General features: G+C 39.2%; 5 protein-coding genes and 1 long non-coding RNA gene across 8 annotated transcripts; 3 read left to right on the top strand and 3 right to left on the bottom strand.

Annotated features, from left to right (window-relative positions):
• Positions 1-645: 645 nt before the first annotated feature.
• On the top strand, positions 646-8732 carry LOC139104598 (zinc finger protein 892). Of its 2 annotated transcripts, none has more exons than XM_070660178.1 (2): positions 646-968; positions 2141-8732. In XM_070660178.1, exon 2 carries the CDS (start codon positions 4808-4810, stop codon positions 7058-7060), a length of 2253 nt encoding a protein of 750 aa, XP_070516279.1. In that variant the 5' UTR covers positions 646-968; positions 2141-4807; the 3' UTR covers positions 7061-8732. The 2 variants fall into 2 exon arrangements, with proteins under 2 accessions (XP_070516279.1, XP_070516277.1); XM_070660176.1 differs by having other exon boundaries at positions 646-1142.
• A 922-nt stretch (positions 8733-9654) lies between these two features.
• Positions 9655-15043, bottom strand: LOC139104596 (lysosomal alpha-glucosidase). 2 transcript variants are annotated; one of them, XM_070660173.1, is made up of 18 exons: positions 14333-15043; positions 13831-14259; positions 13415-13726; positions 13184-13341; positions 12850-13024; positions 12683-12773; positions 12442-12610; positions 12314-12383; positions 12132-12236; positions 11806-12060; positions 11506-11708; positions 11321-11428; positions 11062-11239; positions 10825-10973; positions 10664-10748; positions 10316-10586; positions 10038-10243; positions 9655-9953 (listed from the first exon to the last, which is right to left on the bottom strand). In XM_070660173.1, the coding sequence occupies exons 2-18, from the start codon at positions 14209-14211 to the stop codon at positions 9852-9854; spliced, it is 3018 nt and encodes a 1005-aa protein (XP_070516274.1). In that variant the 5' UTR covers positions 14212-14259; positions 14333-15043; the 3' UTR covers positions 9655-9851. The 2 variants fall into 2 exon arrangements, with proteins under 2 accessions (XP_070516274.1, XP_070516275.1); XM_070660174.1 differs by having other exon boundaries at positions 14553-15043.
• Positions 15044-15179: 136 nt separating this feature from the next.
• Positions 15180-17929, bottom strand: Nubp1 (NUBP iron-sulfur cluster assembly factor 1). The gene is made up of 7 exons (XM_070660187.1): positions 17777-17929; positions 17090-17331; positions 16364-16465; positions 16191-16281; positions 15847-16112; positions 15447-15633; positions 15180-15331 (listed from the first exon to the last, which is right to left on the bottom strand). Exons 1-7 carry the CDS (start codon positions 17805-17807, stop codon positions 15276-15278), a joined length of 975 nt encoding a protein of 324 aa, XP_070516288.1. The 5' UTR covers positions 17808-17929; the 3' UTR covers positions 15180-15275.
• Positions 17278-20477, top strand: LOC139104602 (tektin-3). Its single transcript, XM_070660182.1, has 9 exons — positions 17278-17370; positions 18001-18146; positions 18440-18682; positions 18779-19011; positions 19106-19215; positions 19399-19547; positions 19691-19913; positions 19966-20120; positions 20201-20477. Exons 2-9 carry the CDS (start codon positions 18034-18036, stop codon positions 20409-20411), a joined length of 1437 nt encoding a protein of 478 aa, XP_070516283.1. The 5' UTR covers positions 17278-17370; positions 18001-18033; the 3' UTR covers positions 20412-20477.
• A 50-nt stretch (positions 20478-20527) lies between these two features.
• Cox11 (Cytochrome c oxidase copper chaperone COX11) lies at positions 20528-21970 on the bottom strand. Its single transcript, XM_070660196.1, has 3 exons — positions 21492-21970; positions 21083-21406; positions 20528-20766 (listed from the first exon to the last, which is right to left on the bottom strand). The coding sequence occupies exons 1-3, from the start codon at positions 21693-21695 to the stop codon at positions 20608-20610; spliced, it is 687 nt and encodes a 228-aa protein (XP_070516297.1). The 5' UTR covers positions 21696-21970; the 3' UTR covers positions 20528-20607.
• Positions 21971-23244: 1274 nt separating this feature from the next.
• Positions 23245-24729, top strand: LOC139104621 (uncharacterized). The gene is made up of 3 exons (XR_011546058.1): positions 23245-23334; positions 23425-23645; positions 23847-24729. It is a non-coding gene; the product is annotated as an uncharacterized lncRNA (long non-coding RNA).
• Positions 24730-26677: the final 1948 nt, after the last annotated feature.

The following is a 26677-nucleotide window of genomic DNA, read 5'->3' as shown; positions in this document are numbered from 1 at the left end:
AACAAACACGAAGCGCCATCGGCGATAAGATAAGAAATCTAAAGCGCGGATTGCTGATAGCTTCGATAACTCTGCTTCCATTCAAGAAAGTAGGTCGGTAAACTCCGAGCAAAATGACGCGAGAGTCATTAGCACGGATCACGAGGGGAGCATTGTCCCGCACGCAATGAAACTCGCATCGACCATTTAAAAGCTCGACGAAGTGAGTCATCACGCGAGAACTGATGAGCGCCGCTAATGCGTTGCACCAAGCTCGACATTTCGTGCCGATATGCGCCTATTCTTGCCGCGACGTTCCATTATAAAATTGTAGGCCTTGCTTTTTTTTTTTCTTTTTTTTTTTTCGTACCTGTGAGTTTATCGCAACCATCAGTTTTTATTTGACCAGCTGTCAACTCCATCGGACTCGTAGTGCTCGCAGCTAATCCGAGACTAGAACGATCTTATCTCCGACATTCTAGATGTGCACGTCTCTATAAAGGTTTGGAAAAGAAAAGTAAAAAAGAAGAAAAAACATTTTTTTTTATAACATAACCACACATTTTAAATAATTTCGAGAAAACTTACAAAGCTCAAAATTAATCTTCTAAAAGCAAATAATAATTATTACAAAATATCAAACAGACTTGAGAGGAAATATTAAACAGCGGAGTACGTACGAATGATCAGGGAAAGGTCCGAGGGCCGAGTAAATAATTTAAGGTTCAAAGGGCTGGTCGTTTTGCGTCGCTGAATCGTAGCTGGTTGCGCCATCGGACGTCGCGCGGTCGTACTAGCAGCCAACTTCACCCCCCGGGCTCCGCCGGGCTCGGCTCGGCGGAGCCTTCAGGCGCATCCATCGAAGATGGCGACCGGAGGGTAGGGTCAGGTCAGAGACGCGCACCGTAAAGGCAGCCTCTTCCCCGGGCGCAGACGGAGCCGAGGAGTATTTCCGCCCGCGCCCGCGCCGCTCGTTCCGCTCGACGTTGGTGAGTAGGTGTGAGCGGGTGAGCCGCGTTCGCGGCACCTCGCGGGATCGCAGTCGCGGGTCGCGGTCGAGGGTATCACGTGTGCGGCCACGCACCTGTCGGCAGCGACGGCGGCGACGGTGACAGCGGGTAACTGACTATCGGCGGGCGGCGCGATCCCCTTCGTGTCTTTCGGTAAGTTCAATGCGCACAGATCCGTACTATACGGCGATCGCCGCAAGAAATTGGAGCGACGTACGCGTGTGCGTCGCCACGCATCGCGACGCGACGTGACGTGACGTGCGTGCGTGCGTGCGTGCACGTGCGCAAACGCGTGTAGAGGCCCTAATCTATATTATGAGAGCGGAGCGAGATGTAAGGAATGAATCGGCCAGCTACCCGCCGGGAAGCAAGAAAAACGTCCAACGCAAGCACAGCAGGGACAGGGAAATATTTTTCTTTGCTAGTAATTCGTTAGTATTATAATTTACATTTCGTTTTTTATTTTCGTAAATTTTTTTTTCTTTAATTTATTTATTAATATTTTATTTTTACCTTCGCTTATTTTTACGAGTAAACTGTTAGTCGACATAATTTTTGGATAATTTTAAATTTTACGAGACACCTTTATCCCTTCCTCGGGTTGTATCTCGGAGCGAGATGCAATTTCGCAAACGAATCATTGTACTACTCGCTGGCCGCTTCTCAGGCTGCTCCACTTTTCACCGCCGTCGCCGTCGTACGCCTCGCCGTCGAGCCTGGTCGAGGCGATGATGACAAAAATTGATCGGCTCGGTTAGCACCGCTGGCAGATCGGGTCACGTAAATGCCGCGCGAGCATTCAATCGCCGCGATCAATGCCTCCGCGTGTAACTCGTACACGAGACGTCCCGCCGTTAGCCGCGTAAAACTTTAATGGGCCTTTAACCCCTTTTTTTTTTAAATATTTCCAAGTACTAACTCTTACATATTCTCGTTCACAGTAATAACACAGTAATTAATCGAATACGCATATCCGCCCTGTGATTATTAACGCTTTGTACTTAGTCGTAGCGAACATCTCCCGCATATATTATCTAACACCCGTAAATGTAAACAAGCGAACCTATGCTGCCAATTGGCACTCGCAATTATTACACCCCGAGCCAGTTAGAATTAGCGAAAAATTGCCTCCGGTGTCTAATTTCTTTCAGATCTGGTGGTGGCGGGTGTCTTCTTCGTGTTAACGCTAACCCAGGATCCCATCGAGGCGCGCAGCAGCTAAAACGCACTAACTCATACTCAGTTCGCTCGTTCCTCAATTTGTTATCTAAATAGCGATAATGGTCGGCGTATAAATAACGATTAACGCGCGCGTAAACGTGTTCGACCGCTAACGTCTAGTCAAACGAATTAAAGAGGGAGAGGAAGAACGAAGAAATGAATCGACGAAAAAAGAAAACCGTGACGCTCTGATCGAGATAAGGGTCGATACGTGCGAGGGAACCGCTGGCCGAACCAAAGAGTGTAAATATAGAAACAAGATAACTAGCCTGAATCAGAGGGATCTTCCGACGGTCATTTTCAACGCTGGTGATATCATACCAAAGAACAAAATTCGACCCTGCAAAGTTTCTCCGCATCCCAATGGTACCGACGTGTTTCAAGTAAAAACACGAGCGAGATTGAGCTTCGCGAATGTTTCATCGGCGTCAAGTATATTAGATAAGATAGCCAGGAATCGCAAAAAAAAAAAAAAAAAAAACGAGAAATATCATCCGGAGAGATCATAAAACCGTAAGAGATTATTAATTCAAGTGCGAAAAGTAAACACAAATATTAAAATTGCGCAAGTGCATATGGATTGAAAAAAAGGAAGAAAAAAAAAAAAAAAGAAAACAATCAGCGAAAGTATTACAAGCCGTGATTCCGAGGATATCGATCTGACGAGGTATCAACGACGCACGACGTACGACACGAAAATTGTGCAACGAGCCGGTCGAGTTCTCTGGTAACATCGATGCAGTGTTGGCTGGCACGAGTCAACGTTTCTAATTCAACACGGAAAGCAATAGGAAGCGGCATGCACGAGGAGACTCTTTCGTTGAGAGAGATATAGACCTTCCGCGATTACAATCTTCACGCAAATTGATGGCTCTGAAAGGAAACGCTTACTTTCTATTAAATGTTCGGTCGTCGCTCCGTTAGAAAATAGAAAAATGTATTGTCAAAGGGATGAAGCTCTGAAAGAGGCACGCTCTTCGATAATTTCTTACCTCTGTGAAAGAAATTTTATATAACGATATAGTTGATATCAAAAGTAATACGCTATTTATCGAGAAGAGCTAGTAATTGATTAAAATTAATATCGCCGTTGATTAATTAAATATTGAAGAAATATGTTCTGCGAAGAAATATTTACTGTGGAGATTTAAATGCCGTCTCTTTCAAATTAATGAGAACTACAGGCGGGGTAAGTCGAAGAGTTCCGAACGTGTATCTCAATTTTGCAACCCCCGGGAACGAATTAGCATCGGAGTGAAAGTAGCGACTGCTGCGTCCAGGCAAACAGCAGGGTGAAAAGGACGAAAGGTCGCAGACTGGTTAGCGGGCAGGCGAGAAGGAAGGTAGGAAAGAAGAAGAAGGAAGGATTGGCGATAGTCTTGCGGAGGCAGGCCAAGGACCCGTCTGGAAAAAACGCTGAAAGGGAGGACGACGGTGTCGTGAAAGCGAGGGGGTTTAACGAGCAGGAAGAGAGAGGAAGAGAGGAAGAGGAGTCCCGGTTATCGTCTAGAGGGGTGTACGTCGGGGCTGATATCGACCGAGGATTGCGCTTGCGTGGAAAAAGGCGCGAGCGCAATCGCAATCGCGCGGTTGTTCCAAGAGAGACGGGCGCCCTCCGCGTCGAAAGAGGAAGGAAGAGCCCTCCCGTTCCCCATCGTCAGTCGATCGTTGCGTCAACGAGGAACGAGCCACTGTCGGCCCGTACGCGTCCGGGGAAGACTTCCGGTATTCTCCTGGCAGAGGCCGGGTACACGACACGGTGATTCCAACGCCCGCACTGGCCTGCACTTCCGGAAAACGACCTCGCGGAGAGCTCGACTCCACTCGGCATCGTCGCCGGGGGACGGGGAAAAACCGCGCGGGCGGTCCGAGGAGGAAGAGGAGGAGGAGGGGTACAGGCGAGGTATATCGGAACGATAAGAGCGCGATAAGCGTCCGCGTTTTATAAACGCCTATGCGTGTGCGCACCTCTTCTCCTCTTCTCCTCTTCTCTTTTCCCCGTCTCTCTTGCCCCTGCGTTCTCTCCGACTTCATCGCCGTCACGCTGATAAAAAAAAACGAATCTGGAGTTTTCCTCGAGAAAGACCGCGCCGCTACCAGTTCGGAACTGACGATGCCTCGTGGCGGTCATCGGGCCAGTGCGACGACACGGCGATCAAATATTCGACTACGTTTCCTTTAAACTTGTCGCTCCGTCTGCGCCGCTGATAACGATCGGGGTCAGGGCCGCGTCTCCGCACTCCGGGTTTGGTATGTGAAGCGACATCAATGCCTGGCAATTTCTCATTTGGGCATGTGATTTATACAGATAATATCGATGACTGAACATTTACGATCTAGAGAGAGAACTAATTTACACGTCGCGTACGATGTCGAATATTTGCACTTATCGGTAGCGTGATTCTTCGGAGTAGTAAAGCTAAAAAAAAAAAAAAAAAAGTGTTCGTAGGCTTAGCCGGAGATAGAAGCGACATGAGTTGTCGCGAAACGGGCAATCAACATGTCATGCGCGATTATTCCGAGATAATCAAAGTCGAGCGTCGAAGTCACTCGAGGTTTTATCAGAGTCTGGGTTATCTGAACGAACGCACGGCGCGATGATTAGCATGCAGCAGCAGACGGTCTTGAAAGATGTAACCGGGCCTGAGCAGCCGCAGGAGGAAGTCGAACTGACCGAGTTGCTGCCGGTGAAACAATCGCGCATCAGAGAAAATGTCTTCAAAGATGCTGACGCAACCGACGCTCTGAGGGCGCTTAGAAGCCTCTCTGGCGATTGTGCTGACGGCGAAAACTTTGACCTGCGGGAGTTCAATTTCTGCAAGAGCGTCAACCGAAGCATTCAATCGGATCGCCAAGGTGGCAGGCATCGTTCAGTGGAAGCTCGTCGAAAAAAAGCGGAGGAGACCAAGAGCAAAGATTTTGGCGAAGAGAAGAACACTGAGATGCAAGAGAAAAATCGAAAAGTGCGAAACGGCAGAAGAATCGCTCGCGCGAAGGTACCGAAGAAGAAGCTGACAAAATCAAGTAAGAAGAAAGATCGAAGAAACGGCTATGTAAGTGACAAATCGACGAAGAGAAATAACGACGAAGAGGAGGATGACGACGACGAAGACGACGAAGAAGAATCGTACTTAGAGAAGGAAGATTGCTTCAAGAACGAGATCTACGTGTACAGGCGGAAATCGGTAGACCCATGCTCAGACTCGGAGGAATCGTCAGCTATCAACCACAACGATCTTTCCGAAGATTATTCATACGATACCACGGACGGAGAACTGTCGAGAGAAAAGAAAAAATCTAAAAAAATCTCCGGCGAAAAAAAAGAAAAATGTTGGAAGAGTAAAACCGACGATACTACTGAAAAAGAAAGCCCGGAAAAAGAGCTGAGATTGAGGATCGACGCCATCATTCAAGCGAATTATTTGCTGGAACGCGAGAATAACAATCTTGTCGGTTCTGACGAGGAGAACATCGCAGAGCACGCTTCTTGCGCTGGTGTCTCGGTAAACGCAGAGAGGAGCGACAGTTCTCTAGGTAGCTCGGTGGAGAAAGAGAAAAGGACAAAGAGGAGGCAGCTGAAGGACCAGCAGAATCTTCAGAAGAAGTATTGCTGCGTCGTGTGCGAGGCACGCTTTAAGGGTAGCGGTGGTCTGCGGAATCACTACAAAGTGGTGCACGGCGCCGGGCCGGTGTTCAAGTGCGACGAATGCGGCAAGGAGTTCCCTCTGAAAGAGCGTTTGAAGCTGCACGTTCGTACGCACACTGGTTTCAAGCCGTACAAATGCCCGGAGTGCGACAAGAGCTTCGCGCGGGGTGGCCAGCTCGTGCAACATCGCCGCACCCACAGCCAGATCAGGCCGTTCCATTGCAAGCTGTGCTCCAACACCTTCACGTGCGCGGCGAATCTGTCATTACATCTGAAACGTCATAACGGCCAGAAGGATCACAAGTGCGACCTGTGCGGACGCGCTTTTGTGCGCCGCGACGCCCTGAAGAAACACTTGGAGTGCCTGCACCGTGACGTCAAGTCCTTCCTGTGCGCGATTTGCAACAAAACCTTCAAGGGTCATCTTCCGCAGCATATGAGGACACACGCGCGCGACCGTCCACACGGTTGCGCCACGTGCGGCCAGCGATTCGCTCAAAAGTCTCAGCTGACTGTGCACCAAAGGACTCATTCCGGCCAGCGACCGTTCCGCTGTCTAGTCTGCTGGCAGGCCTTCGCCCACTCAACCGCCCTGAAGCTGCACACCCGTCGTCACACCGGAGAACGACCGTTCAAATGCTCCGAATGCAACGCCGGCTTCACCCAGCTGCCACACTGGAAGAAGCATATGAAGTGCATACACGGTAGGAATGATCCGTATGGTTGCAAGCGTTGCAAAAGTTTTTTCAGAATTAAGAGCGACCTGGAGAGCCACGAGAAGACCTGTCATCCAGAAATGGAGGTGGAAGACGAGGACGGCGGAATTTCCAGTAAGCCAGCCGGAAGCGTCGGTGCCGTCGCCGGTTCCGAGATCGTCGAAAAAAATTCCGTCACTGCCAAATACAAGCTGATGACAGTGGAAAAAATGCGGCTGCTGCTGGCGGTATTGTTGAAGAGGATCAGCAAGCAGGAGCGGCTGGACGAGCTTGGCTTCGGTAAGCGTCTCATTGACGACGTTCTTCAGGACTCCCTCGTGTCCGCTGGTAAGGAACCCGTCACGGGCAACGGTTTGTCTGAACTTGAGGCTCTCACCCGGAACTTAGAAATCTTTCTCGAATGGACAGTACCCAAAGAGCATTGGGAGAATTTTCGTAAAATGAAAAAGTCACCCGAAGATATTTTGGAAACGCTCACAGCCACGTAAACGCGTTTGCTTGTTAATAACTTTAATTTATTAAAAAAAGAAAAAGAAAAAATTAATTTATTAAATTTCATCATCTTTTCGTGACAAAGATACCGGAAGAGCGATTAAATTAATAGTATGTCAAATTGTTTTATTCAACATCACAATAATTTACATGTTTTGTCATTATATTTTTTATATTTGTCGGAATCATTTCATGATTTATCGGAAAAGAAAAAAATATTTGAGAGAGCAAAGTGTAATAAGTCGGGGGACTGCAACGCAATCATAGAATCATCTCCGCGTTCGTTATTACCTTAATAAACTTAAAGAAGCTAAAGATTTTCAAGAGAAATTCAGGTGATAATTTTTAAACGCATTAATCAACCGGCGATTGAGGTTTTAAGTGTGATATCTGATCTATGATAATTAACGAATGTTAATTTCCGTGCCATGTGTCATAATACTTGCCATATTAAACCAGTGAGTGCATCGTATAATTTAAGGGAGAGCATAAGAAAATTCTTTTATTTTACTTTTATTTTATCGTAGCGCATTGTAAGGTAAATCGCATCGGAATAGAATATGTATTCGTCGAGTTAAACTAACGAGAGCTAGGAAGATCGTTTTACGAAACAATTCCCGCCGCGCCTCTTCGGCGACTGAGGTAAAAAGTTGAACGTTCCCTTGCCATATTTGTTATAAACGTACATATATGCACCCTGGACGTAGGATACGAAGGATTTTAGCACGTAATATTTTATTCTAATTGTAAGCACGACTGTTTGTCGACTGTATACCAAAAAGGAAACACTAGACACGAGGCTAGCACGAGTCATTCGCAATTACGTTCTTTCACGCGCAATCGTTACATTATCCTATCCAGCGAGCACAGAATACTGCGGCAGCATCACCGTAATATTCTGCGCTGGCTGGGTATATATTTATAAAGATATACATCTATATACATATCTATTATTATTATTATATATATACACACATATTTATAAATTGAATATTATAAGATTTTGTTACATCTAAATGTGTTCACGGGCGCGTATGCTGAAAAAGTGGCGACACATTCTCGCGTAACGTTCCCGTCGTAGTTGATTATTCGTTATTTATTTCACTCGAACGTGCACTCGTACGCAACCGGAGGCTTGATCGGCCGCGAATGAGCCGACGTCGGCGTGCCGTGACATTGCCATCATTTTAGATAGTTGTAAGTAAATGTGAGCAGACAATAATGAACGAAGGTTGCGAGTTTAGGATATTATTCATTGAGAGAAAGAGATATATATTATATCCATATACACATATATATATATACAATATACATACATATATTAGGATATGAACACATTCTGATGGTCGCAAAGGAAGAGGAACAAACGAACTTTTCTTTCGGCTGATTAACTTATATCAGGTCCTTGAAAGAAAGAACGATTGCAATTTATTTCATTTGATAAACCATACAAATTAAAATGTATAGTAATTTAAATTTACTATCAAAATGTGCATGCAAATAATTTTCTTAAACGAAGACGCTCTCTTGCTAGTTTTTTAATTTTTTTTTTGTGCACAAAATCAAAATTAACTTTATACTCTTAGAACCGAGTAACATCTCAACCTAATATATAGTAATATAATATATATTATATAATATATAATAATTAAAAAAAAATTAAATAAAGTTCCTTTCCTCGGCGTGCCGTGAAGATATTTCGTGTGCATTCGGTTAAAAATAGTCAAAAATAGTGTAGTTGGAGGTGCTATTTTGTGCGATATAATCGTTTGCAATATTCGATGATGTTGTTCGAAAAAAAAAAAATTTGTTCTCCAAGCTTTCTTCGCGCAAGAATGACCTGGGTATTATCGAGTCCAAAGACTTTGTTACTTTCATTGCCAATATATCGCACGCGTATCGTTACGTTTTGTATGCTTTCAATTTTATTATTAACGGGCTTCAAGATGTATTTCACGCCGTGCATCTGTAAAGCGATAAAAAAGAAGGATTTCATGCGTGTGACGCACCTCGATGTATTAACATGAGTTCGAACGGCATACGTAGTGACTTAGAGTTTTCAAATTTATTCGGAAGATCGAAATCTATGCTCGCTACTCGTGGGAATGCAAATGCGGGTCGGAGTGCACTTTGAATATAGATCGAGGTCGGAGAGCCATTTCGATCAGCAGGAAGCAACGTAGCTTTGCATACTTTCTTGACAAAGTGCACTAACTCTTCGATAATTTTCAGTTACGGTGCCAAAGCAAATAAGTAACGTTCACAGATGACTGTTCTATATATATTTTTTTCATAATTTTTATTCTTTTAATTTTTTTCGCGCAAAACTAATCGAACTGCGTTTCTGATTCTTTTTTTCAGGCTCGACGAGATCGGTATACCATTTATTGTTTTTCTTTAGTGCCATAAACTAAATATAATCATATTTGTACATTAATATATTGTACGATTTATGAGAGAAGACAATGTGTCTGAATAAACACGTTTCTTTAATTAATCAATTGATATCCTAAAACTAATTCTTAATAGCATACATTATTAATAATTAATAAAAATACATAATGGTTTGTTCTATGTAAATATTAACATAAACAATGATAACTGCTTTATTTCTTTCTCACGTTGCTTATACAGTTAAAAAACTTTTACATATTTTATTGTATATTTCAATAAGAAAAATAGATAGCAACTTAAAATATTTATAAAAACTGTATATATATGTATATATAGATCTATCACGTTCATTGGTAGTAATGAGATTCATATATCGCAATAGAAAATAGACGTTTAATTAATGATACTGTCATTCATAATATGATCCTCTTCAAATATCCAAGAAAATACAAACTGTCCTCTCATATCCACTTGCAAGCCAGTAATATCCAGACTCTGAAATAATTTGTGAACATTAAAAAAAAAATCTTATATTTATAAATTTTATTTTTATCTATATATTTATCGCTTCAAACTTACAGAACTGAAAACATCGTATTTAAATCCTATTTCGTTTTCATTTAAAAACACTCTAGAGACTTGAGATCGTAATCCTAAAATCTGTACTTTGCCAAGAGTGACTTCCTCTTTAAAGAAAAACTCTTCATTTTTAACTTTTTTATTCGTTAAATTGGTTTTATTCGCAATGAAGGATAGCCATAAATATTGATTCGTTTTTATAGAATCTGTAAATTAAAATGTTAGTCCAGGTACAGTTCAATTGTTTACATAAAGCATGTTTTATTACGTTAGTTTACCTAAACTATCGCCATCGTCCCAATACAATTCTCCGTAAGCGTTCCCAGCTTCATCTAGCGCAACTATCAACTCAAAATCATTCTTCCTGCTTTCCGTTGTCGTTGCTCCCGGTTTTTGTCCTGGAAGTATTGAACCTCCACGAATCAATAATGGTATTTTGTCAATAGGCGCAGGTAAGGTAAAATGCTTGCCGATGGAAAAGAAAGACTTAAGAGTGTAATAATCATACCAAAGACCACGCGGTACATAAATAGCTCTCTCAGTTTCGTTCTGTGAAATAATAATTGTATCGTTATACGTATAAGCATCTCACGTTATATAAATAGCCAAGTGAATTGATAACGTACTTCTTCGAGAACTGGATTGATCATAAACGCACTTCCCCAAAGAAATTGAGTATCGATGTCATAAGTTTGTCGGTCGTCGGCAAATCTGTGTAAATAATTGTTACTCGTAAAATATTGCACACGCATATACATACATATATATACAAAATGTCGATACGTACTCGAAAAATAATGGACGTGCCACTGTTTCTCCAAATTTATGTGCTCTGAAGAATAAGGTATACAAATACGGTAAAAGCCGATAACGTATGCCAAGAGCATTTTTCGACGACTGTACTACTAAATCTCCCATAGCAACTGGATCTTGTTCCTGTATACAGGTAAGTACGCACATTGATACATTTGATATCATATTAGAGATATTTCAATAATTAATATTAATTGATACGATCACTTACAATCGTGGTATCGGAATTATGATTTCGGGAAAATGGGTAGAAGGCACCAAGCTGCATCCAACGATTACACAACGCAGCGGTTGTGTTTCCGTCAAAACCACAAATATCTGCACCCACCATTGGAATTTGATAGAAATTTAATGACAGAACGGCCGGAATACTCATCTTTAAATCATGCCTGATAAAATAATTTTTCAATTAATAAATTAATACATTATAATGATTTAAATGAACGTAGATTTAAGTAAATTTTAATTACCATGACGAATAAACGTCACCAGTCCAATGACCCGCGAAGTAACCATGTCCCACCCACGTTGATCGCGATATTATAAACGGTCTCTTTAGTCTAATCTTGCTAAGAGCACTGTACACAATTTGATAACGTAAATTCTTTAGTTTTTCGTAAGAGCTGAAAGATTATAAATTATTTTATCTACTTACTAATTCGTTGCAATCGCTTGGCTGGTTCCGTAAGTATTGTGAAGATTGTAGTGCGTGCCCAAATAATGTTTCGCATTCATGCAAAGAGTTTTCGTGGCGAGCAAATCGCCAACGACGTTAGGAACATATTCGGGGTAATCCAGATTATTATGCACGCAGCCATTTTTATTACCATTGTAAAAGTTTGATGGTTCGTTCATATCCTTAAAATTTTTTTTAATAGTTGGGATAAAATTAATATAAAAATCAAATGATAAAATATATAAAAATAATGTTTTAGTTTAGTAGATCGATACTCACGATCCATGCACCGTCGTATGCAAAACTATTGTGCATGTTCTTCATCATATTTGCGTAATAGATCGGAGTTTTAGGATTTGTGAAGTCAGGCCATACTGTGGGAGCTATATTCCAGACTTTGCCGATGAAAGGTTTATCCGACGTACCGTCTTTCACAAATATATCTTGTTTTATTCCTTCCTCATAAGGTAGATAAGAACTATTATCTTCCGCAGCTATGCCGGCATCTATTAAAGGGATATAATGCATGCCTACCTGTAATTAGAAAAATTTTCTGTAATAATATCGACTCTTGTCAGCTATATTATTTTATTAATATATTTTACCGAATGAATTTCTTCCACGAACTTCGGCAAATCTCTGAATTTCTCTTTGTTATACGTAAAATCGTTATTTCTCTCCATATAATCTAAATCGTTCCATTGAGTATCCTATAAACACAGCATAAACGACATGATCATTTATATTTTGAGCTATTTTATAATATAGCAGACAAATGGGATATTACAAATGGAATTCCAGCCGCTCTCGTTCTGTTCCATACTGCTTTAGTATTTTCCAACGTTCCATATCCGAACCTTAACATACAAAATTATTAATGTCCATAACGTTGAGTAATATTTTGCATCAATATACCTGCACAAATGGAAACCTAGTGACCAATAAGGCGGTAGAAACGGTTTGCCTACGATTTCCGAATATTGTCTTACTACATCAGCCGGAGTCGGCCCCAGGAAAAAATAGATATCAAAAATACCACCGATCGTTCTAAACGTTATAGCCGGTGTAGGCTGCAATATTATATCTAAAATATACGTAATTATTTTAAATACATATAGCATATATGTATACAGTTTATAGACAGAAAGAAACGTACCCATAGCATTACTATTTAAAAATAAAACCCCATGAGCCATTCCAGATTCCTCCATAACAATGTAAAATGGATGAGATCCATATAAATTTGCCTGAAACAAATATAGAAAATATTATTTGCAGTTTGCGGTAACAATCTATTTTATCTATGATTATTACGCAACATACATTTTCTGTTGGCGGCTGATCTTTATTGAATAAAGTAAAGCGCTGCCAATTGGTATTTAATTTTAAGCTCGATCTGTGCTCGCCAATGCCATAAATGTTGCTCGTTGGTAGCAATGCACTTATTTGCAGAAATTGATCGGCAAATATGAAACCACCAATTCCAATAGAATTAAATCTGCAAAGAAAAGATATCAATAGAATATTATAAAATTTTGAATGGCTGGTTTTGTAATTTTCTTTATAACGCATTAAAATTATATATAATTATTTAATCTTTAAAAAAGCCTTGCAAATATAAATTTTGAGTAAAACATACAAAACAGTTTACACTTACAACATCGATCCATCGCTGACTCTATTAACTTTGAAACCAGGTTTCACGCCATTACTATTGAATTGATATTTCGCGTCGTTAACTTCATATAAAAATGGCTTTGGATCTGGTCTGGTTGGCCATGGTGGTTCGTATCGCGGTTTCAAGGGATCGTAGATCTGAGCATTGCATCACTTTCTTATTAAAACACAATATGCATCGGAAAAAAATTTTTACAAATATTTATTATACCTTTACGCGCAGAATTGAGCTGTCTATGCTCGTAGCTTCGACCTTTGCAAGAGGTATATTATTCTTGTATATAGATTTCTTCTCTTGGCTGAGAAAACCCAAAAAATTACTTCCCTCTTGACTATAATTAACAAACTTGTATAAATCCCACTCTTTGGGATAGTAACAATAAGGAATATATAATGGCACACGCTCTTCAGCTTTGTTTTTCACGACGGGATTCCAACAGCATCCTCTGTCAGCACAGGAGAGTTCCGACGCTCCATCCTCTGGATGACAATCGAAGCGCAGTATTTCAGGAACATGGATGCACTGTTTTAAATAAAATAATTATTATTTAAAAATATAACGATGTAAATATAAGCAACACATCTTATTTATTTTTCGCGTAATCAAGAAGTTGAGATATAACGTACTTGAGCATTGTCAAAAGATGCATTTTGCTCAGGACTATTCCCTTTTGTTAAAGACACTATTTTAAGATCGTATGTTTTTTTGTCGATGTGCATAACCGGAGTATCCAACAATATATGCTCATACTTTGTTTCCTCAATGGTGTCATTATTTATATGAATGGTGTATTCCACTTTTGTGTTATAACTAAATATATGTAATGGATTTGCAATTAAATATACTAATGGAACACCAAAGTAAAATAATATTGAGGTTACAATAAAGCTGAAAAATATTGTTGTTAGCACTATGCATTTAATTTTGTAATGCTTGTTAATGTTCATTCTTTCCATTTCGCGTTTCTTTTTAGGAACATTCTGCCCGTGTATTCTTATGCCAGTCATGTTTCAAATTCAAAATTGTGTTGCCACAAATAGTTTTTAGCCGGTTATCTGAAAAAGATAACAATATATAAAGTATTTCATAAATGAGCGTACTTAAACAAAGTTTAATTGCGCACTTTACCATATAAACATTACTAAAACCAGCTCAATAAATGTGCCCTCAACGAAATTCAAGTTTTAAATATAAATTTAAATATACATATATTGTTCTTAAACAAGAATTTAATTTTTATTTTTATTAAACGTTATCGTTACGTACAAATTTTTATTTTACAAAATAATACACTATAAAATTAATTCCAGATAATTTTTTATATTTATAGATTTAAATCATAACCTACAATTACGTAAATATCAAAGTTACATGTATTTGTCGAACAAATACACACTGACTTTCGAAAATATATATCGCACGGTACACGTAAAACTGTGCGACGTACAGTGTGCGTGTCACAGAAAACTTGCAATTAATGAAAAACGTTATTTTTCAACGAGGAATCTCGCGTCCCGAACCGTTCATTCCACTGTTATCGCCACTACGACGCACGTCTGTAGCATTATGTACGTTGATCTCTGTGTCATGGAAATATGCGTCATTTCCGAATCTCTGCATTCCCGAGTATTCCAATATATATTCCTATATATGATTGCAATAGTAAAATAACAAGTGCAGTTAAACGAATCACAGTTTCTTTCTCTTCTCTCTGTTGTTATCAACTTTGTTCGCATGCAGAGCTTTTAATATTTATCGGGCAAACACTCGTCAGAGGAAGCTATCAAGCTGACTCAGAATTATTCTGATAAATTCTTATTATCGGTGTTTGGCTCGTCAATTTCTAGAGGCAGCTATCGGCACATTCTTGTCTTATCGTTGCGATAAGATTTATCCTCCTATTTTTTTTTCTTAAATCAACATTCAACAAACCAATTAATAAAAATAGCAAAATGTAAAGATTTAGATTAAAAAGTTGCATCTAAATGAATATTTTTATTGTAGATATAATTAATAATTCAGGCACCCAGTTATATTTTTATACATCTTTGTACAAAAGATTTTTTTATTACTACTGAGAGTTATTAAAATAATTCTTTTTCTTTTCTTCACACTTTCGAACGATACCTGAAAACGAAAGTTTTTTTTATAATTTACAAGTATTGTAATTATATAATCGTGCGAAAATATCTGGCTGTTTGATAAACAAACAAGTAAAAATTCATAAATGTGAAAATCTTACTTTTGCAAATTTTATTTAAAGCGCTAACAGTCGGCGAATCTGGCATCTCTGTCAGAAAGTTTTTACCTTCGTCGCAACATCTGGCCAGCAACGGGTCTAAAGGTAAAGAGCCTAAAAATTCAACATTTAGTTCCTTCGACATTGCCTGTGCACCTCCTGACGAAGCGGGGAATATTTCTGCGGCATTCTGTGTATAAACGCGTTTTATTAGTCACTCATTCTTTTCTCTTTCGTCTTACTCAAATATCATTAAATGCATTCAAATGATAGAACCGATATCGGGGCTGGTTCATTGATCAATAAATGCATAACTAGCATTTTAATTAATGAGTCAACCCTGACTCGACTCTGTCTCGATTTAAGTCCTCGATTAAAACTTACAATTAGTCATTGTTCTTACCTTGCATTTCGGGCATATAAATGTGCTCATGTTTTCAACCACACCCAAAATTGGAATGTTTACTTTTCTACAAAAATCTATCTCCTTTCGGACGTCTAAGAGAGCAATTTGAGGTGGCGTTGTGACAATTACAGCACCCGTTATACCGGCACCTCTAAGATACGACGTGGCCGACAAATGTTCGTCGGATGTGCCGGGAGGTGTGTCTAGAATGAGATAATCCAAACTACCCCAGTCGACTTCCGATAGAAATTGCTTGATCATACCTGAATGCATTCAAATATAAATAAATATAAAATATTTTATTAATATAAAAAATATAAAAGTTGAATTTAAAAAGATACCATTTTTCTTTGGGCCTCTCCATATAACCGCATCACTTGGACTGCCGAGCAAAAATCCGATCGACATTAAGGACAAATTATCCTCGATATACTAAAATAAATTAACATTGTACAATGTTATGTACTAATTTTAATTTTGTTGCTGCATAGTAATTTCAATTTATTTTACTTACTACAGGCGACCATCCCGATCCACTTTGGTGAACTTGTTCACCGAGTGCTCCCAGTACTCTTGGCTGTGATGGTCCACATATATCAATGTCCAGCACACCTACCTAAACAAAATACACAAATAAGACTTGAAATTTTTAAAATAAAATTAAAATTAAAATTAAATTAAATTAATATTAAAATTAGAATTAATTATAATAAAATTAAAATTATTTATATTTCTATATGTATCATAAAGGGATTAATTATATAATCGGTTTATTTTTATTTATTTTGACTTGACAATCGGAAAGAGAATGAGAACACTAAAAGCTTAGCAATCAATAAGGGACTGGCACAGGTTGATACGACATACATAGGCTATTACTATACTATAGATATTCTCCATCTGAGGTTATTTCCTACGAACTAGTAGCTGACATCTGAGACATTCACCATGTACATTGAAAATCACTTGGATGTACTTGGAATGGGCAGAAGAGTAAGTTATTACATTATTACATTAAATTTTTTTTTTTTTAATTTTTTTCACGTTAATATAAGAGTATTTATCACTATTAAATATGTGACATTTAAATTAGAATTTTTGTTAGTGTAACACAACATGTAGTAATATATGAGGAATTAATTACAAAATGGTGAAAAACTAAGCATTTATTCTAAATAAAATTCATTAAATATATTTTTTTTTTTTTTACTTATAATTTACATGTAATTTATATGCTTACATTTCTGTCAGGGTTTTCTGCAGCAAGACATCTGGATAGCAATGATGTCACAGTACTTTTGCCTACTCCACCTTTGCCCGAAAGCACTAGCAGCTTATTCCGCACCAAAGATAGCCTTTCTTTCACAAGTTTGATCCCAGGATCTGGCTGTTTAGCAGCTCCAGATGAGCACAGTGACTGATTCGGGCATCCTGCACAGGCTGATGCTTTGCCAGCATTTTCACTCTGGGTCCCAGGGCAATCTAAAAACGTTACAAGTTTAAGAGCACTTGCAGCAATTTGTAAATAATCATATATGCTTATAAATACAATAGAAATAATTTAGCAAAAAAAATAAAAAAAAAGGAATTTATTTACGATAATAATAATATGCTAGAAAATAATTAATTTATTATTTTAGTCAGAAAATAGTTGGGTGGTAGTTTTTAAATAAAAAATAGACACAAAAATCGTTAATTTTCTAAATAATGCAAGCTGTCAAAATTAAAGTAAAAAAAAAAAAAATACAAATCTAACCTAGTCTTTAATTTCCACATGCGTCACGTCGTAAACGTCATGTAACGTAAATTATATGACATGCCAATAAAATGTTACGCAATAAATTAGAATAAACTTCAAGTAATTCTTCTCAAGATTAATTAAATCTACAGTAATACCGGTTAAAAATTAAACTCTGTGAGCACTCACGTTCGGGAGCTTCGGTCGGTACATCTGCCATGTTGAATCGACTCTGCTCCTATTACACCGATAAGATAATCAAAGTACGAAAGGCAAAAAAATTTTTTTAGTCAAATGTTACTTTCGCTAAAAATTTAGACCGACGCCTAATGAATTCACGGCGAGAAAAAGGCATGATTTACGTTCTTAGCAGCAGTTACTTTTTTTTTGCATTAACACGTTTCAATTTTTAGCAGTTGCAAGCATGGAGTACAGCCGGTGGTTCAATGTCCTATGTGGAACCGATAGTTCCGATTCGTATAAACGACTATACTCGTACACACCATTTACTGCCATGGAGACCGAACGTCGGATTCGAGAATACAGAAGTCATCCCATTGTAAGTATAGATTTGACATTGCCCGTTGGGAATCGTTTGCGTAATTCGCGCGCTTTATCGTTGCTCCGCTATTGACGGTATAGCCACAGTTGTTTCTCGCTCGCAGCAAAAGCCAGACAATTTTGACTCTCGGCGCCGTTTTTTTTTTTCCTTTCAAGATTTATTGAACAGTTGAGATAAAATGGTGTCGCAATAAAGTGAGAATTTAATAATACCCGGAGCAGGAATTAAGCACGAATGCATATTTAATATAAAATGTGGGTATACTTAATTACGTTTGAATATTTTTGCAGATCTACTAAACCAATGTCGAACTACGTGCTGGATGCGAATAACAGAATGAGCACCCGGCCGCTGAAATTTCCAAATCTGATCGCGGGGTATCAGCGCAATCCGATTCACGCGTCCCAAGCCGCCCTTTATACGAGATACACGCCGCACGAATGGTTTCAAAAGCAAGTGAGATATTACAGCGAGGCGGATTCACAGCGGCATTACTCCGAGAGGATGCGAAGCGATGCCCAGAGGATTATTAGGTGCAATAGAAAATAACTTGATACATTTTTTTTTAATAATTTAATTTATTCTCGGAAAAAATTGCGTACAGATGTTACAATCGGGTGATTTTTCAGAGACGCGGAAGAGAAGATACAGCACGGTCAGTACGACACCAGTCGAAGACTTGGCGAGAGGATAAACGACGTTACTTTTTGGCGCAACGAAGTGGCAGCGGAGTTGGAGAGGATGCTTCATGAAATCGAGAGACTCCACGATTGCCGAAGTGTTCTGGAAAAGGCCGCTCGGGATATCGAAGGACCCTTGCACATCGTGGAAGAGTGCCTGTATCACAGAGAAGCTAGAAAAAGTGCGTAGTATTAAAATTATTTACAGCTTGTACTTTACATTTCGTATGTGAAATAAAACTGTAATAAATAATCTTATATTATGTTTTATTTCAGGCACAGAATTGGTACATGACGAGTCGGAGAAGTGTTTACTGCGAGAGGTGGAAAACTTGCGGACAAGCCAAAAAAAGTTACAAGCCTGCTTGGACAAGTGCAAGGATCAGGTAAGGCGCACCTTTAATTTGTGCGATATTGAGATTTTGGTTACTCATAATCACAGTTGTATTACTTTGATAATTAATAACTGAATGATTTTAATTACAAGCAATCGTAATCGTAATTTTAGTGATTACTTTTTTTTTACAGCTCTGTTTATAATTAAATAATTGACACTGTTCCGTTTATAGTTACGAAACTGCAGGGCTTCGCAGAATCAATTGGAACTGGATTTAAAAAATAAAGAGAGCGCTTTGGGCATAGACACTGTTTGTCATCAATTAAACAATCACACTCAAGGATTACAATATTTTTCTGGGATTGAGAAATACGATCCTTGGTATTTAATTGCATTTCTATAATTTTTCATAATTATAATTATAACATATTTACGTTTACTTTATTTTTAGCTACTTTAGCTACAATTTTATTATAATTGCGTCATCGGGGAGCAAATACATATAATTTAAATTTTGTTTTTAGCGTCTCAGAACAAGAAACTTGGGCGGATGCGGTGAATAGAATAGTTCAAAAGTCTCAAACGGAACGAAACAAATCCAGCCAATTGCGCACCACTGCCGAGAGTCTTATCAATAAAGTAGCTCAGGAAATGTGGAATACCTGGAGTAACACCAACAACGCTTTAACACACAGAACTTCCGAGTTACTCGAGGCTAAAAACAAGCTTCAGCAGCATTTACAAAAGGTATAAAACGTTATACGTATCATTGTTTTTAACTAAACGTGTGAAATTACAGGTGCAACAAGAAATATTCGGCGTCGAGAAAAATTTGGAGTTAATGCGCAAAGCTATCGCAGACAAGAGTTATGCGACTAAAGTTGCGCATACGAGAATGGAGGCGAGGTTGCATCGTCCTGATATAGAATTATGTCGCGATTACGCTTACGCAAGGTAATGTTTTACGTACTATCATAAATGGAATTTTATTTAAATATTTTTAACTAAAACAGTATTCTATTCCTATGTTACAGCCTTCAAAAAGAGATCGACGAGATAAATCATCAACTCGAGAGAATGCACAAATCGTTGAAGGAACTTGAAAATCAGCATCAAAAATTGCTGAGAACTCGAACTATGCTCGAACACGATCTCGCCCTTAAAATCGATGCAATATACATTGATAAGGAGAAGGTTTGTGGCCTTAGACGCGCGTATCCCGTTAACGCGTTGTTCAGATTTTAATATTTATTCTCCAATAATGCTTTCTATACTGCCGTTTATGGGAACGTTTGATTCCGTCATTTGAAATACACTCCTAAAGGAATTTAGGCTATGTGATATTTCCATGGTTCAAAGAGTTTAAAGGAATATATATACATATATATATATTAAAGTTTTTGTTTGTACAATTCTAATAACTACTAGGAATAATTACGCTTTACTTCGTTAAATGACTTTGGACATAGCTTGGTACAGGCAGTTTAAATCCTGGCTTGGCTTCAAAAAATGTATAAGAGAGAACTATTTCATTCACAAATTCCATCCTTGGATCTTCTGCGAATTCGGGATCAATGTAGAAAAACACTGGCATATCAACCTTAACACATAAGAAAAAGAAAGAATCAACTACACAATTTTCTCAACAAATTACGTAATAAAAAAAATATGAAAACGTAATGAAGCACGTAATCTCATCAATGGACCATGGCGGATAAAGTAAGAAATAAATTAATTCTGTTACATTGCTTTCAATTTAATTATATAAATGTTTAGAATTTTTATCCGTAGAATAAAAACTACAAAAAAAAAAAAAAAAAAAAAAAAAAAAAAAAAAACTGAACATATAACTACAGTTGTTACTGAATACACAAAAGGCTGCATTATTTAATTTTATGTGATGCCAACAAACTTACTTGTTCCTGTGGATTAAGCATTTGTTCCTCAAAACAGAAACACTGTATTTTATTGAAGTATTGCCCTACTTCAAAAGGTATGACATTATATGTAGATATTCCTACAATTGGATGATCAGTTGGATTTGTAGCTGTGTAAAATGCCAAAGCTGTCTCTCCAGGAATAATTGTAATCTCTCTTTGCTGAGGCTTGAAATTCCATTGCATTGACGTTCCTACGTCTGCATTAAATTTAATTTTGATTTTTCTGTCTTTAACAGGTGACATTGAGACCACTTTACTAGCGTCATGGCCAGTCGATACTGTCCCACCGTAACTGTATGACTACAGAACAGAAAGGAAACTAAAGTAATAATTTGATAAAGAATATAAAAAGAGAGAAAAACATAAAATAGACGAAGAATCATACCTGGCAGAATATTCTGTACAAAGGCACCGCTGAGTAACTTAATCCAACTACCAAAATTCCAACACCGGCCCAATAAAAAGCAGTCGAGCGCAATTTTTTTTGGAACAAGTTGTTATATTGGTTTTTCATTGAATTTCGTGACACGCTGGTGTGTATCTGCCTCCGGAAAGTGCATGATAACAATCGAGAAACGTTTAGATACATCCTTAAAATTTTTTTCAGCACTGTCCTGCCAATCCACGAACCGGACAACTAACCCAAACGCAAGTAGTCATTTATGCTTTTGTATGGTTTGAAATTAACTTCCCTCTTGGATAGTAATACAAGAAAATATAAAGACGAAAGGTACACTTTTTTTAATTCATGCAACGCGCGTCTCTGATTTATATAACGAAATTTCGTTAAAAATTTTAGTACAACATGGTTATGCTCCACGTGAGACGTCATATTGCCAAACGAGAAAATGCGCATGCACGAAGCTCCGACGGTCGAGCCGCGGGTCGTCTAAGTGTTGGTGTCCCCCAGGAGTATCTTGTTCCTTGTAATTATTTCAAAAAATATTTTACCAAACTTTGTTAGCTTTCATTTGAAATAGTCATATATTTTTTTATACTGTTATATTTTAATATTTTTATTTCATATGGTAAGATCTGGTATGAAAGGCAGATATTGCATTTGCTGCGGCGACGGCGGCTGGAGTACGTGACTTTCCTCTCTCTCGGCCGCCGAACGCGGGGAGGTGTAGGAGGCCGCGATCTCCCTCAGTCCTCTGTGACCGGTCCTCCGCAACACATCTACGCGCGCACTTCGTGTGAGATTCTACGCACACCAAGCCAAGGTCACGTACGCTAGCCGCCGTCGCAGCACCACGGACGCCATTCCTGACGGTGAGTGTAGATCCACCCTGTCGATACATACACCGATAAGTTGCAGTTGGTAACTTGTAGTTAACCCACGCCACCACCGGAGGTCTCGCCACTCGAATCGCGAAGTGCAAGGGTAACGGAACTCCTCCCGTCCGCAACGCCGAAAGGTAATTAAATTTGCTAATTAGAGCCGTCAGAGCTATCGGTTCACGCGAATCAACCTTTCCGATTACTCATCTTTACAGGTGGACCATTTGCGAAGTATGTATTGCGCGTAGAATAAGTATAATATTCTGCAACGCGGCGGTTTCAATTCGACTCCCATTCGATCGATCTAACTGTTTAAATGTAACAATTGCTTGCATTATTACGAATTATTTTTCTTTATAAGTACGACCTCGCGGTGGGTCTACTCTCGAAAATCTATCTAACCAAATTTAATTCCGTTTCAGATGGAAATCCGAAGCAGCCGGCGTACCCTTCGATCGTCGCCGATATTAATGAACGTACGAACCGCGGCCGGTTCGTCGGGCTTGTCGCGGGAGTGCCGAGCGTAAGTATGGACAAGACACGTTTGTTAGACAGCTTTTGTGAACAACAGTGTCGACAATGCCGCGCGAAAGGTTATAAATAATTAATTAGCCCACGCGCGATTACAGTTTATTATCCCCGGCGATCGCGAGCGATACGTATGCGGAAGAAAGATCCGGTTCGATATCTCGATCGTCCTAAGAAAAACAGGAGGCCCAGGAAGGACATGGTGGATCGGCGGAGCAGCGTCAGGATAAGCATCGTTTTGAATAACGCGCAATCGTTGCGTCGCGACCAGAGCGGCAGAAGTTGGTGGCGTGATCAGCCGCCGGCGTACGTGATACGCGCGAGGGATGGTCGGCTGATAGCTTGACTTCGTGCTGCAATGAAGACTGCTTACGCAGCTAACGTCGCGAGCGAGTTATCTTGAGCGTTGAAAGATACCGGTACGTTTATACTTTTATACATTTTCATTGTATTTAATACTGTATTTCTAATACAGTATTAATCAGGTGGATATCTTGTTCTTGTTTCAGATAAAAATTCAAAGGAGAAGCTGGACATCATGCCCCTCGTCGCTGATAATTAGAAGATAAACTGCACAGTCGGCTTGGCGGTTTAGTTTAACATCACCGGTGTTCGCGAGTGACCTGTGCGGATCGTGCGTGGAAGGAGGATTCGTCCCAATATTCTACATTATTCTGAGAGGAGGAGGAGGCTCAGGAAGGGCAACATGCTTCAGCGGAGCAACCTCGTGGTAAGGATCTTAATTATGAAATTATTTGTGCTTAGCTATCAAACAGTACCGCTTTGTCTCGTTTAAAAAAAAAAAATATAACTCTGTTTTTAATTATCGAATTGAAAAACTAATTAGAGCCGCGTAAAATTTTATTTATTCATACGGTGAACGTTAATTTGGATATCTCTAAAATTTAATTGTCTTATTTGTATGTTGCAGGATTGTAGTAGCTGTAACTCCTGCTGCCGCGCATCAATCGGTGAGTCAATAATATTTTATTATAATATACTATGAAGCAAAGCTGCTTAAAATCTCGAAATATCGATAACATTATTTGCTTTGCCAATTGCATATCGTACAAAAGAAATGTCGCAATAGGAATTAAAGTCAAGCCTAGAGTCAAGATCAGTGAAAACTTTAATTACCACGGGGAAATCGTTAATTATATCGTTGCCGCTCTCCTCTCCCTTTTTTCTACGTGTACTCGGTTCCTATATAGCTTCCTCTCTTGCTCGCCCCCCCCCCCTCTTCACCTCACGTTCTTCTATCTTTCGCTTACATTCTTCCGCAATGCTAACTATGTGAAGTACTCCCACGACATAAGAATGCCGCTTCAAGATCACGGACTTACGGTCGTACCCGTCCACGACTCTCTTAATTATTCCCAACGTTTCCCTCTTCTTTTCTATCTTCGCGATTTTGATTCCCTTCGCCGCTGTTCAAATTGAAGGCAAAATACATACGTCAAGGCGTACACAATTACTTGCAAAGCAAAAAGAAAATTCAGACTATAGACAATCGTTTTCAAGTCTTGATGCAAACGTTACTGTGAAAGTTTCCGTATATATGCTACATTTACATCTACTCCTACAACGTTAAAAAAAAAAAAAAAAAAAAAAAAGGAAGGGAACGAAAGAAAGAAAAGATCAGGAGAAGTGTACTTGCTTAACAGTCGCTGTTAGCTAAGCAGTGTCTTTCAAATACCATGCAGGACTCAACGTTGCGCATTCGAGACGCTTCCCTTCTGGACAGGGTGAAGTAAAGACAGACGAGTAATTCCAACGATTTAATATTGATCTAGCCTTGCCTTTGTCACTTTCGAGAAAATCGTCTTTTTTTTTTTACACAAATACGAAGTGAATTTCCTTTTACACCACTTGCGTTTCTTTCCTCTAACTACATCGAGTCTAGGAACAAATTTATCTACTTCTTTATCGTGTGAACATCGACGAGGATTACAATTACTCGGCGTAGTTTTACCTTCTCCGTACGGAAGGCTCGTTTTCTTCTTGCAAATGCAAAGAAAATTTCTTTCGTGTGAGTTACTTTTTCTATTTCTTTTTTTCTTGCATGATCTTTTTACATATATGCAGTCGCATTTTCTATTGTACGGACACTGGAAAGTGGCCCGGCGAACACTTCCTAATTAGCGCTCGCGTTCAATAAAGCTCTTCAGTAAAGTATCGTTTCAATGAGTTGGTTGTTTATCTCGACGAACTTTTTTTTTGTTAGAAAAAAAAAAGAACTTGTGCTTTCCTTCGTACAAGTCTTGATTTAGTTTCGACGATGTCTTTCTTTCGCCCACGTTATCCTTTTTTTTTTCTACTTCGCATATTAAAGAAACAGGCAGTTAGTTGGCAGGTAATAATTGATGAATGAGATCTTTTTTATCAGGGTGGAGAAATTTAGGGTAACAACGATTCCGGGAGAAGCAGTTAATTACATTTCGTTAATTATAAGATCGATCTGTCGTTCATTCGCGGGCAGATGTGCGTATCTTTTTATTTTTTTGTTTTTTTTTTTAATTATTTCTTACCCACCTCGTCGTTCTTTATCTCTCGAGCCCACAGACCGAAACTCGTCAATGCCGCCGCGCTGTAAAATTGTAGAAAAAGTCCCGATCGTAAAACTCGCCTTGCTTCCGCCTTCCGCACTTCGTAATACCTTCGCCGTTCGCGATTAGACTCGAACACCGTGGCGCCGTGCCGTTTTGCTTCGCGGAATTTCGCGACAGGACAATAGGCATTTCAGGAAATTTTTTTTAATCCGATTAATAGGCGATACACGGAATTTGGTACACCAGAACTAATTGCTTCCCACAATGAAACGTTTTGTATTAAATTTAAAACGATATGTCTCGGTTGATCCACTAAAATTCTTGTTTCAATTTAACATGAAGCGAACGTGATAAAAAATCACATAAATAATTTGTAAGAAATTAACGCAATGGTTTCTCATACTTTTCTTTTTTTTTTTTCTTTTATTTATTCGACAATTCCGAGTCCAGAGAAAAGCGGCAGATAGAAACGATTCGCAATCCCTCGCTTAACTCGCGTTACTCGCCGTAATACTATACGATCGTTTCGGCAAAACGATATACCTAATCCCTCTCACGATTCATGAGAGTACGTTAACGAAGCTCGAGCACATGTCGCGCGCGAACGTTGGTCCTAATGAAGGATAATCAAGGTGTAGGAATGCTGGGGGGGGAATCTGCGTGAGGTGATTATAATCCAGGAAGAAAAAGGGTGGGAGGGGTCGGTAGGGAGAACCGGCGAAGGGCTGCGTTTATCTCGCATCGCGACGAGGAAGAAAAAACGAACAAGTATATATGTATAAGAAGGCGAGAACGCGTAATGAACGTCTGTTGGCGTGCACGAGCGAATGGGACGAGCGGATAGAAAATATGGCCATGATATTTACTAACTCGGCCTCCGCGTGAAAGTGTTCGCTCGTCGCTTTGTTGCCCCCCTCGTCGAATGATCCCACGTAACGGGCCTCGCGATCGATCGAGACTCCGACCGCGTGTAATTCCATGGGAATATTAATAAAATATATTTTATATTTTCGTCAGGTTTTAAAAAAGATATATATATATATTTTTTTTTTAATTTTTTAATTTTTTTAATGCGAATATTTATTTAGGTCTCACTCTATTTAAAACGTGAAATAGTACAAACCTTCGTATAATTTTGTAGCGCACTTTGATATACGAAAAGATTAAAAAATAAATTATAAATATTAAATATAAAGTCGTGGGGTGAAGATTG

The sequence above is a fragment of the Cardiocondyla obscurior genome, linkage group LG08 (genome assembly GCF_019399895.1).
Source record: "Cardiocondyla obscurior isolate alpha-2009 linkage group LG08, Cobs3.1, whole genome shotgun sequence".
In the NCBI taxonomy this organism is placed as follows: domain Eukaryota; kingdom Metazoa; phylum Arthropoda; class Insecta; order Hymenoptera; family Formicidae; genus Cardiocondyla; species Cardiocondyla obscurior.
This window is presented reverse-complemented; position numbering and strand designations above follow the sequence as displayed.